This window comes from Equus quagga, chromosome 14 (genome assembly GCF_021613505.1).
Source record: "Equus quagga isolate Etosha38 chromosome 14, UCLA_HA_Equagga_1.0, whole genome shotgun sequence".
Taxonomy (NCBI): Eukaryota; Metazoa; Chordata; class Mammalia; order Perissodactyla; family Equidae; genus Equus; species Equus quagga.
Genome location: NC_060280.1, coordinates 26,875,209 through 26,887,754, shown reverse-complemented (window position 1 = coordinate 26,887,754; position 12,546 = coordinate 26,875,209). Strand labels below are relative to the sequence as shown.

The 12,546-nt window shown below is 37.5% G+C and overlaps 1 protein-coding gene across 6 annotated transcripts in view; it reads right to left on the bottom strand.

Annotated features, from left to right (window-relative positions):
- NUP98 (nucleoporin 98 and 96 precursor) overlaps positions 1-12,546 on the bottom strand; it is a 105,176-nt gene that overhangs the window by 15,068 nt on the left and 77,562 nt on the right. For all 6 annotated transcript variants that reach the window (XM_046637868.1, XM_046637869.1, XM_046637870.1 and 3 more), the window contains 7 exons: positions 12,109-12,265; positions 10,016-10,445; positions 7,946-8,175; positions 7,127-7,393; positions 2,162-2,319; positions 1,202-1,345; positions 258-400 (listed from right to left, as the gene is read on the bottom strand). In XM_046637868.1, coding sequence (XP_046493824.1) covers positions 258-400; positions 1,202-1,345; positions 2,162-2,319; positions 7,127-7,393; positions 7,946-8,175; positions 10,016-10,445; positions 12,109-12,265 — 1,529 coding nt within the window. The remainder of the gene's footprint in view (positions 1-257; positions 401-1,201; positions 1,346-2,161; positions 2,320-7,126; positions 7,394-7,945; positions 8,176-10,015; positions 10,446-12,108; positions 12,266-12,546) is intronic.

The window sequence follows — 12,546 nt, the reverse complement described above, 5'->3', positions numbered from 1 at the left end:
TGATAGTTACATTACATTAAAACATATCAAACCACACAATTTAGTATATGTAAATTGTATTTCATTAAAGTTGATAAAAATAAATTTGATTTCTAACTCTTAGCTCCAATGCTCTTTGCATTCAACTACTCTGTTATATTTTGGTAATTTATATAGACTTAACAGCAATTTGGACACATATGAAAGGGAAAAACTCAGGAAAGGATGCCCCAGGGTTCATCAACCCTCAAGTGACTATAATGCATGCTCTGATTTACCTGTCACTGTAGAGTTTTAGAAGGTGAAAGCAGACATCCTGAAGTGGTCTCCGTGAATCTTGCTCCTCCTCTAACACACAGCCAGAGCCCTCCAGGTATGAAGGAAGTGGGGAGCAGGCATATCTGTCACCCTCAGAGGTATTCTGAAGGTAAGAATTTGATAAACCAATACATCAGCTGCTAGTGTGTCTACTAAATGCCATCATATCTCAGTTACTCAGATACGTGTATTAAGAATGATATGACACTCGCTAAAAGAATGTGTCAAGGACTTTAAACTTCTCTTGATCAGTGACATAGTCCACCTGTCTTCAGTGGACTGGCAAAGACTTTGGATAGCTCTCACTAATCCCAACACTTTTCTTGTCATAATTCTTATTACACTAAGTTTCTTTAGTGTTCTCTTTTTTTGGACAAATAATTCTGACAAATGATATCAAAGACAATAAAAAAGGACAGTAAGAAAAGCAGTGAAGAAATGACGGCACTAAAAACAGTAATACTTCTTTAACCTCAACCCTGACAAGGAATATGAAATATGATGATAGTTGGAGGCAAATTTCAGATCTGCTAATTGGGGGCCATTGCAAGCCTCAGGCCAGGGTGTATCTCAGGGAATTCCCAAAGGAATAAGACAGCATTAGGAATGAAGAAACACCCTCTGATTTGGGGGCCGGAAAATAGCAATAAGAATGTCAACTGTGGAAACTCATGATATTAAATAAAACAGAAGCAGACACTTGGAGAAGTTTAAGAGTAGCCCTGTCCAGAGGCAGGCAAAAAGGAAAAGATTTTCTATCAGATTTCCTAGGTCCATTTCAATGTCATGTACTTTCAAACAAAGCAGTTAGGAAAAAGTATTATGAAATGTGACTTGATAGTTTTTCCTCTGGAGTACAGAACCCCCACCAGGACTCTTGCTTGGCTTAACTGGACACATATACCTGAAATGCTTCTTCATACATGCTGAGTGCCGTGGAAATGGAGGCTGTTGGTGGAAGCAAATACCAAAGATGGACAGCCAGGGAGCGTTTCCAGTCTAACTGGGAGCACACATTGATTTGCTTCTGCTCTGAGAGCTGCCACACCTGCAGGAGACAAAATCATCAGCACAGCTATGTATGTTACCTAGTTACTGCTCAGGTCTGCAAGTTACTCACTTATTCAAGTAACATTTTAAATGATCTAGATGGCAGTGTTAGTGATCCAGATGTAAAATACATAGTCCCTTGCTGGCAAGTGAGAGGGTGGATTTAGACAATCAATGCTCTAAGAGATGAGAACCACTAGGAGCAGAGGAGGTCTTCCCAAAACCCACAGTTGCCAACTTATAAAACTTGAAGATGTGCATAAATTCTGTCTAGTTATTTCACTACTGGAAATTGACTTTAAGATGGCAATCAAAACAAGTAGGCAGCAATAAATGGCTTAAAATAATTATGGTATATCTTCCATAAAATGAAATAGAAGTGGCCTCCATTAAAAGAAGGATGCTACATAACATGAAAAAATGTCCATATACATTAAGTTAAAAAAAAAAAGTTGCAGAACTGCTACGTATAATGGTTTTTATTTGAACATAACACTTATGTAAATATGCACACATATATGTTGACATAGATAAAATATTTCTGGAAAGACAGACAACAAATTATTTATGTTGTTTGTCACTATGATATGGGATATGGTGAATTTTAATGTTTTAATTTCTATATAACTAGTTTTTTTACAATGTACATGGTGTACCTCTATAATTTGAAAATATTTCCACTAAAAATTAAAAATAAGTTGCTTAGTTATGTGTACTAGTGTTCAATTTACAAAGAGAGCTCTTTGCCTTAACCTTAAGCAATGTTGAATTTAGGAGAAAATTTATGTGAGTTTATGAGAAAAGAGGAAAATACCGGTTTTCCAGCCAACAGGGCAAAGATGCGCAGTCTCTCATCCTGGATGAAGCAATCAGCCTGGAGCTGATGCCAATCGACCAGCTGCATAGTAAGCAGCTCCCGGATCGACTGGCTCCCCACCAACTGGGATAAAAGAAGGGCAAGACGATGATCACCTACAAGAGAAACAGAAGTTCTCTGGTGAAACTGAGGATTTAGCGACTTTGGGAAACATTTGGGGGCATTATGTTATTTCCTTTAGTCCTCAGGAGGAAGAACTTTAACTTTACACCTCTGACTGCTTTCTGCCGTAGTGCCAAAGTCTTAATCAAGAACTTACCATTTTTTACTTGGGTTAGAAGATCTTCAAAGTAGTTTAACCCAAATTACATATAGATTATAGCATACAGAGTTCAATGACAGATCTACTATTACTTCTGTGACCCTAGACAAGCCACTTGATCTGTAAAATGGAGGAGATCATCTGATTCAAAGATTTGTAGTGAAAACTAAGATGACCTAATTAAAAACATGCCCAACTAGAGTAACACTGAGAAATGGCAAACTGAAAACTAAAGGAAAAACATATGTGTGTATGGTATAAAGACTCATTGAGTCTTTCATTCTCATAGGTCCAATAATCTTTTTTAATAAAATTTTTTAAGTACAAAGGGCTAAGGAAATAAAAATATTCTAACTAACTAGAATGTGAGGGGACAGAAACTTCAGTTTATGAAAATGTTCATTATTCTTTGTTTAAGCCTTCATACAATCCTCTTACAAGTCAATAGTCCTTTCCCTTTTGTTTTTGTACATGGATCATTCTTACAGGACTAAAAGTACCATCCTGCCAGAAACTGAAGCTCTCATCTTAAAGAATTTCCTTCACAAACTAAAGAGGCCAGGAAGAAGAAAATCACCTATCAGGAACACACCTGGAAATGTGCTGATAGGCCAAGCTGTCTCCCTGATTGTTTAACTAACCAAAGCATGAAAGGACTACCATTCATGCCGTTAAGTGCTGCAGCACACTAGACTATGTAGTCAGTAGCTAGTATGCTAGGTGAATAATAATAAAGGAAAAAAGAAAAGATTATTTCTGTATATCTATATAATCCAAGAGAGGATTTAGTGGCCAAGAAATAGAAATATTCTGGTCACACTATAGATGGTCAAGTTCAGAGAGAAAACTGGTATATCATAGCTTGATACAATCATTAAGATTCTCTGCTCTTATCACACAGTCAAGAAACCAGTCAGCTTCTGCCAATCCTTGACTTTTCACACAGACTTTCCCATAGACAAAAACATACAGGCAGCAAATGGCAGGATTCTAGGGTACTTCTTCAAGTTGATTTTAGTATACAGTGTGAAGTAAGGATCTATTTATCTTTTCTGTCTGATTATCCAACTATCCCAGCACTATTTGTTGAAAAGACTATCCTTTCCACATTTAAACTCTCTTGGTACTTGTCAAAAATCAACTGAATAGGGGCTGGCCCCGTGGCCGAGTGGTTAAGTTCGTGCGCTCCGCTGCAGGCGGCCCAGTGTTTCATTGGTTCGAATCCTGGGCGCGGACATGGCACTGCTCATCAAACCATGCTGAGGCAGCGTCCCACATGCCACAACTAGAAGGACCCACAACGAAGAATATACAACTATGTACCGGGGGGCTTTGGGGAGAAAAAGGAAAAAAATAAAATCTTAAAAAAAAAAAAATCAACTGAATATAAGCCTAACGGTTTTTGTATTTGGATTCTCATTTCTCTTCCATTGATCAGCATGTTCATCCTAATGCCAGTACCACATTGCCTTGTCTGCTGTAGCTTTACAGAAGTTTGATATCAGAAAGCACTGAGTTGCCTGACTTCATTCTTTTTCAAAACTGGTTAGGTTTTTTACATTTCCAAATAAGGATCAGCCTATTAATTTCTGCAAAAACTCCTGCTGGAGATTTTAATAGAGACTGTGTTGAATGTATATATTAATTTGGGGAGAACATAATAATCCTGAGGTTTCCAATCCATCAGTGGTTCTTAGCCTGGATGGTTTTGCCCTCCATGGAACATTTGGCAATGTCTGGAGATATTTTTGGTTTTCACAACTAGAGAGGAGAGGACTCTTTTGGGTAGAGGGCAAGGACGCTGCTAAAAATCCTACAATGCCCAAAACAGCCACCACAACAAAGAATTACCAGCCAAAAATGCCAATAGTGCTGAGGTTGAGATGGAGTCTATGAACATGTCATGTCTCTTCATTTATTTAGATCTTTATTTCCCCAGCAATGTTTTGTAGTTTTCAATGTACAAGTCTTTCACTTTTGTTACATTTATTCCTCAAGTATTTTATTCCTTCTGATGCTATTGTGAATGGAATTGTTTTTTAATTTCATTTTTGGATTGTTCTTAATACATAAAAATACAACTGAATTTTGTATATTGATCTTGAATTCTGAGACCTTGCTGAACTACTTTGTTAGTCCCACTACCTCTTCTGTGAATTCCTTAGGATTGTCGACATACAGAATCATGACATGTCAATAAAGACAGTTCTACCTCTTCCTTTTTAATCTGTGACTTTGGCTTTCTTTTGCTTGTCTGAATACACTGGCTACAACATTCATTACCATACTGTACAGAAATGGTGTCCCTAATCTGAGGGTAAAATCATTCAGTCTTTCAATATTAAGTATAATGTTAGCCGTAGATTTTTCATGGATTTGCTTTGAAATCATGGTAACAGTGTCATCATAGGATGAGCTGGAAAATGCTCTCTCCTTTTATTCTCTGGAAGAGTTATAGAAGTTCGGTATTATTTCTTTTTTTAAATATAAGAGAGTGTTCACCAGTGAAGACATCTAGGCCTGGGCTTTTCTGAGTAAAGATTTTTATTTTTATTTTTTTATTTTATTTTATTTTTTAAAGATTTTATTTTTTTCCTTTTTCTCCCCAAAGCCCCCCCGGTACATAGTTGTGTATTCTTCGTTGTGGGTTCTTCTAGTTGTGGCATGTGGGACGCTGCCTCAGCGTGGTCTGATGAGCAGTGCCATGTCCGCGCCCAGGATTCGAACTAACGAAACACTGGGCCGCCTGCAGCGGAGCGCGCGAACTTAACCACTCGGCCACGGGGCCAGCCCCCTGAGTAAAGATTTTTAATTACTAATTCAATTTCCTTACTTGTTACAGATCTACTTAGATCTTCTACGTTTTCTTGAGTCAGTTTTGGTAATTTTTATCTTCCTAGGAATTTGTCAATTTTATCTAAGTTGCTGAATTTGTTGACACAGAATTTCTCATTGTATTCCCTTTTCCATAGGGTTAGTAGTGATGTTCACTTTTTTCATTCCTGTTTTTGGCAATCTGTGTCTTTCCTCTTTTTCTCATGGTCAGTGTAGTTAAAGCTTTGTAAACTTTCTTGATCTTTCCACAAAACTAACTTTTGGTTTTATTGATTTCTCTATTGCCTTTGTTTTCCTTTTCATTGATTTCTATTCTAATCTTTATTATTTCCTCCCTTCTTCTACCTTTGGGTTTAGTTTACTCTTCCTTTGCTAGTTTCTTAAGGTAGAAGCTTAAGTAATTGATATGAGGTCTCTTCTCGTTGGGTAGATATCAGGTAACACTGGTTGAACTGTTGTTCAAATATTCTATATTCTTGATTTTCTGTCTAATTGTTCTATCAGTTATTGAAAGTGGAGGTAGTGAAGAAAAGTAAGTTGAAAAGTAGTGCCTTGCCAAAAATTCAACCTTAGGGTAAGGGAAAAAAAGGAGAAAAAGAGTAGTTTGTGAATGAATAATCAATCTAAGGATTTGACTTCTGGCATTCCTTAAGATCCTCTTCTGCTACAGATACATGTGCTGGTTAGCATAACATTATTTTTTTAATGACTCATAATCTTTATAACTTTATAGAACGTCAATCCTGATGACAAGTTTTCACTGTACAAATGTATACAGACCACAAAAGGCAATGAGCTAAATATGTAGTGATAGTGGAATGCAACTGGCCAGTTATATAAGTCACTGATTTCAGCTTTTCCTGTGATTTGTTCCTTATAATCCCCAACTTGGCCAAGCTCTCAAAAAATAAATCCAGTTGATGGCTCTAACTAGTTAGCTTCAGATAAATTAGGTTCCAATAAGCAACGTTTGTTTAAGAATCCAATTATATGTAGATTAAATTGAACTATGTCATCCTTATTCTTATCAAGATTTGTGTCTAGATGGTTATTAAGTACTTGCTGAATGTCTCTCATTGATGGAAGAACTAAAAAAGCACAAATATATATGGGAAGTTCTTAAAAAAAGTTAAGTAACAATCTCAATCCAGAAATTAAACTTCTACATATTTATTTGAATGAAATAAGTGAATCAATGCAAAAAAAACATTTAAGAGATTCAGAGTATTGCTTATGGAGGGGGAGCCTAAATGTCAAAAAAGGAATCTGCCAACAGGGTACATTTATAGCTAAAAGAATACACAGAAGCATTTGACTATTATATCTATATTATAGGACATTTGTAAGGTATTATGTGAAAGAACAGAGTATACATATATATAGCAGAATACCATCTTTGAAAAGTTTACATGCATATGATGCTGTGTGCACATATTTGTATATATTTTACATATTACAAAGTAAACAGTCCAAGTACAAATTGCACACTGAAATATTTGTAGTGAATAGTATTAAAGGATTTAGGTGATTTTGGTTTATTGCTTTTTGCTTATCTGCATTTTCTGGTTTCACTACAAATGTTTAAGTAGCATATAAAATTAAAATAATTTTAGTTAAGTAAATTTAATGTTTGAGGTTCTAAAAAGAAAACTAGAAGACACAGTCGCTATTCTGGAGGAACCAGCCATCTCCCTGGGAAGTCTTTACTTACTCTCAGGTTAGAAGACAAAGGCAAATCCACAATTAAGGGGGAGGACAGTGAGTAGGAAGTAGGCAGGGGTGCAGAGAAGGACGCTATGCCCTACCTGACTGCTGGGCCAGAGAGCAGGCCTCACTGATCCTCTTGCCCGTGAGGTAGCTGAAGACAGCCTCCACAGGGTTGTCTTTTCGGGTTAAAGAGACTTCCTCCTCAATCTGAGGTGCAGCAGTCTGAGATAGCCAGCGAGAGAAAGCTCTTCTTCGCTCCAGAATCTGAATGTATTCACTGGGTTCATCCAGCTGGCTGTCAAGCTCCTTCAGGTGGCCCCACAGAGCTTCACATAATGTCCATGTAAGGCTCCAGTGCTTCACAACTAAGGAAGGAACAGGAAAACAATGCTATGACATGAAATCTTACAATAACTACAGAAAGGGCATTCTCTAATTGTGGCTAAAAATATATAAACCAACAGACACCTTGAAAAACCACTCAGGTTGATCTCCCTGAATCTGCCTCCACCTCACTCAGCTGTGTCTCACGAGCTTACAAAGTTGTTGGGAAGACCAACTGGGACTTGAGCTGGACATGAAAGAATGAGCAGGATTTAGAAAAGCAAGAAGGAATCAATCTCTCTCTCCCTATGTTCTCTGGGTGGGAGAAGGAATGTAATTTCAGAACTCCAAGGGATGTGACTGGCTACAGTTCCTTTGAACAACGACTTCTATGTTAAAGGGCATAAGAGTAATTGCAAACAATGATATAATTTCTTCTTGCTTGGGATTTTGCCCATCCCAATTCAGCTACAGACAAGCGCAAGCTCAGGGATCTACCTACTACATTGGCATAAAGAAATTTGTCCTCCTGTGAACACATGCTCTTACCCCTGTTCCTGGGATCAAAGGATAAAAGCATAGTCCATACTCACTTTGTGCTTCCAGTAAGTCTCCTGATGCTTCCTTAACCCAGTCTGCATAGTCATGAATGACAGCAACTCCTGGATTGGGGACAACGAGAGGACACAGCTCATCCACGTGGACAGTGCTATGTTTCAATTTGAGCTCCAGAGGGGTCTGGTATAATTGCAGGTCTTCATCTGGCTTCTTTTGTCTCAAACTTAGCTTTTCCAAATGAACTTTGAATGGGGATTCAGTTAGGCTACAAGGGCAAATAACAAACAAGATAGAAAATAAAGATAGGACAGATGCTAGAATTTTCCCACAACCAAACCGTTGCTTCTTTTTATGATTACAAATAGAATGGAAAACATTCCACTGTGATTTTAAAGAAATTTGGTTTCCTAAAGTCAAACTATAATGGGATGTGCTATATACTGAGTAAACAAATTATCTGACCTATGCATTCAGAATACAAAGGGTTCTTAGGCCAGGTTATAACAAGTATGGGAAGCAGTACAGTAAGACTTAGAACTGGCTTCAGCATGTACCTGGATACTATGAAATCCAAGGGCTAAAAGCTGTTGTGGGATAGTAGTTTCTCAAATTATACTTACTGAGGTAATACAAGTTACAAGGCTAAGCTTATCGATACTGAAGAGCTGACTCTAAAATAAGCTGAGCATATAGTCAATGTGGCTTTGATCCAATTTTTTTTTTTTTTTTTAAAGATTTTATTTTTTCCTTTTTTTTCCCCAAAGCCCCCCGGTACATAGTTGTATATTTTAGTTGTGGATCCTTCTAGTTGTGGCATGTAGGACGCTGCCCCAGCGTGGTTTGATGAGCAGTGCCATGTCTGCGCCCAGGATTCGAACCAATGAAACACTGGCTGCCTGCAGCGGAGCGCACGAACTTAACCACTCGGCCACGGGGCCAGCCCCAGCTTTGATCCAATTTTTAAGATTGATGTTAACAACCTCCAAAATATAACATCATGCATAACCTAGGTTTAGGATCAACATTCCTAACTGTGAGGTTTAAGAGATGTTGCTGTTTTTTAAAAAATTTCTATCTTTTTTTTTAAAGATTGGCCCTGAGCTAACATCTGTTGCCAATGTTTTCTTCCTTCTTCTTCTTCTTCCCAAAGTCCCCCAGTACACAGTTGTATATTTTAGTTGTGGGTCCTTCTAGTTCTGCTATGTAGGACGCCACCTCAGTATGCTTGATGAGCGATGCTGGGTCTGTGCCCAGGATCTGAACCAGCAAAACCCTGGGCCACCAAAGTGGAGAATGCGAACTTAACTACTTGGCCACTGGGCTGGCCCCGCTGTTGTTTTTTGTTTCTTCAAAGTCAGCTTTAAAAACTAAGGATAATAGGTGATCACAGTCACTTAATCTATAGTAAAGACAGCACAATTTGTTATAAAAAGTAAATAGGAAAATGTTACATATTTGGCACAAAACAACTGTATGCATGCTGCCAATAACCACTGGAAAAGAATATATATAATCTGTACAGCATACATATATATTATTATATATATAATATATATATGAAGTGTATTTAGAATTATAAGCACACATATGTACATGTTAATGGTGGGGACTGTGTAGAAATATGTAACATATAGTTATCAGAAAGTCACTTTATTTCCGAATACTTATGCATGAATTTGAATTATCTGGTTTATACATTCACCTTATCAGGTCTAAGATATAGGAAATAGGCACAGTTGAGAATATGCCTTATATGTCAAGAAATCACCAATATCTAAGTGAGAATAACAGAAAAAATGACTAATGCAATAAGGATGAAAACCCAAGGAATGCTGCAGCACTAGCTTTGGGGCTTACTTTTCCAACTAAAATTTAACTATCAAGTATTATATTTCTTCATATCTTGATGAAGAAATGATAACTCTGTTTATCCTACTAATCATTTTAGTTTTTAATACACAGTTATCTTCTGCTATCTAAAATTGTGCTAAGAATATTCGTAGAATGATCACTAAGCAGAGACCTGACCTTGGGTCTGATGATGAAAAGTTTCTTCTCAACTACCATGTTGCCTTTCTCAAAAAGCACAAGGAAATGTGACTCACGATTTAACAGCTACAGGATTAGGCAGGAATCCATATTCCATAGAATCAGCAATCTGATGATTTTCCACTTCATGAGAGCCACTCAGCTGTTCTCCGCTATTAGCTAGAGTCCAGTTGGGGCCCCAACCAACTCGAAATGAGCGTCCCATAAATAGGGCCATGTCCATCAAGAGTTTGCCCTTGCCATAGGTGACAGACTTTTCAAGAGGTACTAGGCCTGGTTGTCTGCGTGTACCCACTGTTTTCAACTGAACCTCAGGAGCTGGGCTGGGCACTGAAAACACAGAGGTCAGGGTTGGAGGGACAGACCAAGGGGATGTGGATGGGATATTCATCAAAGACGATGCTCTGGGAGTGCGACATTCTTGCACAGAGGCACTTGGTGGAAGAAAAGCTCCACTTGTAAATTTTGATTGTAGTAACCCACCAACTAAAATAAGGGGGGAAAAAGACTATTAGAAAATGCAGTCTATTGCTTCTTGAACAACAACCAACAGTGAGGCTAAAATTATAGAGTCACAAAACTAATTAAATCAGATAAAGATTACCAGAAGCAGGGCAAGTTAGATGCTGCAGAAATTACTCTTTCAACCAGGAAATCAAGGCAGGAATTCTAATGATGATGATGTCAACAACAATAACAACACTAATAACCAACACTACTACTACTATTTAAAAAGATTATCTAGCACTTAGATGCAGCAGACTCTGTATAAGCAATTGTATACAAGATTTCATTTATCCTTCACCAACTTTAAATGAAGAACATTATCATCCTCATTTTATAGGGGAGAAAACTGGGCTCAGATTAAGTGACTTATCCAAATCCACAAAGCTACTAAGTGACAGGACTCAGAGATAAGCCCAGGTAAGTCTGACACGAATGCTCATTTCCTTATGGGAATGCCAAATATAACCCTTTCTTAGTCAAAATAAGAAGGTTAATAAGATTACAACTCAAATTCTCACCACTTTAATGCTCAGTGCTAGACAGAAGGAAACAAAAACTCATGGAGGCACCTTGTGATTGTATATGCGCCCCTCATAAGGACATTTCTTGTTACTATTGCATGTTTTTCAATTTTATATGGATCCTGTCTAAAGCAAGAAGTTAGTATGAGATTTTCATGTAGTGTCGCTTATGGAAAAGGCTGTTGGGTACTTAAAAGAATTGAAAAATAAACATTTAGTTTTTCAGGCAACATAAACAACTCTCTTCCTGGTAGCTCCTTTGGCTTTCAAAACATTTTGAAATTACACCTGCTTAAGTCCTTTGTTGACATCAATATTCTGTCTCCAACCCCAAACAGTTACAAGCCTACCAGAAGAGAAAAGAGAAAGCTTTAAAATCAAACTTCCCTGGGAATTTGGGAAGGTTTAGGAAAAAGCAGAAATCTGACAAGTTTTGTGCATTCTGAGGAGTAACATTTGCCCCTAGAAGGCAGTAAGGATAGTGTTAAGACTATACAAAAAGAGTACAGTGCAGGAAAACTTGCTGATTCCTTTAAGATGTAATAAAAATCAGGAAATCTGTGCTTACTATCTAATCTACATTCATAAGAAAATAAAAATATGACTAAACAAACCACAAATGCTTTTTTCTCCCTACAACTTCTGCATCTGCATCAATAAAGCTAATCATAGTTTTCAAAAACTGGCCCCACCTAACAGATATTGTTTAAGAGTACATTTCCTCTTAGTATCTTTACATCACATGCCTTTAGGGGGATATTTGCTAGAGAAGTTGACTCAGCTTAAAAGATATATGAAAAGGAGGACTTTCAAATACTGTATGATCTCACTCATAACTAGAAGGTAAAAACAACACAAACACACACATAGAAATAAAGACTGGATTGGTGGTTACCAGAGGGGAAGGAAGTAGAGAGGGGGGTGAAAGGGGTGATTAGGCACATGTGTGTGGTGTTGGATGGTAATTAGTCTTTGGGTGGTGAACATGATGTAATCTACACAGAAATCAAAACATATAATGATGTACACCTGAAATTTATATATCATAAACCAATGTTACAGCAATTTAAAAAATAGTAGGACTTTACAGTTTTTTTGTAAAATAGCATCTTTTACAATACCTAATGAACGGGATTTTGATGAGTGGGATGCTGAAATGGGGAGTCTGGGAGAACAGATTTCTTGAGATGTATCTGCTTTAGAAGGAAGGCGACTGAAGCGTTGATCCAGGACCGTATCTACATCTTCTTCATCAGCAAGCAATGATGCTTTCATGATCTAAAAAGGCAATATCTATAGAATGAATGTGTTCCCCCAAATCCAAAGGCCATAAAAGAAAAATGCAGTTTACAACCACCAATAAATCACTCTGCCTCAAGGCTGTGTACAGAGCTAGTATATTTGTGTGACTGACTCTAGTACACTGTATGTGCCTGAAGGGTACAAGTTATATAATACTCCTCTTCTTTGTATCTACAGAGTCTTGCCAGAGCCTGAAACAGAGCAGTTGATCACGTCTGCTGAATGAATGATTTCAAAGTCAAACATAAGCCAAAGGC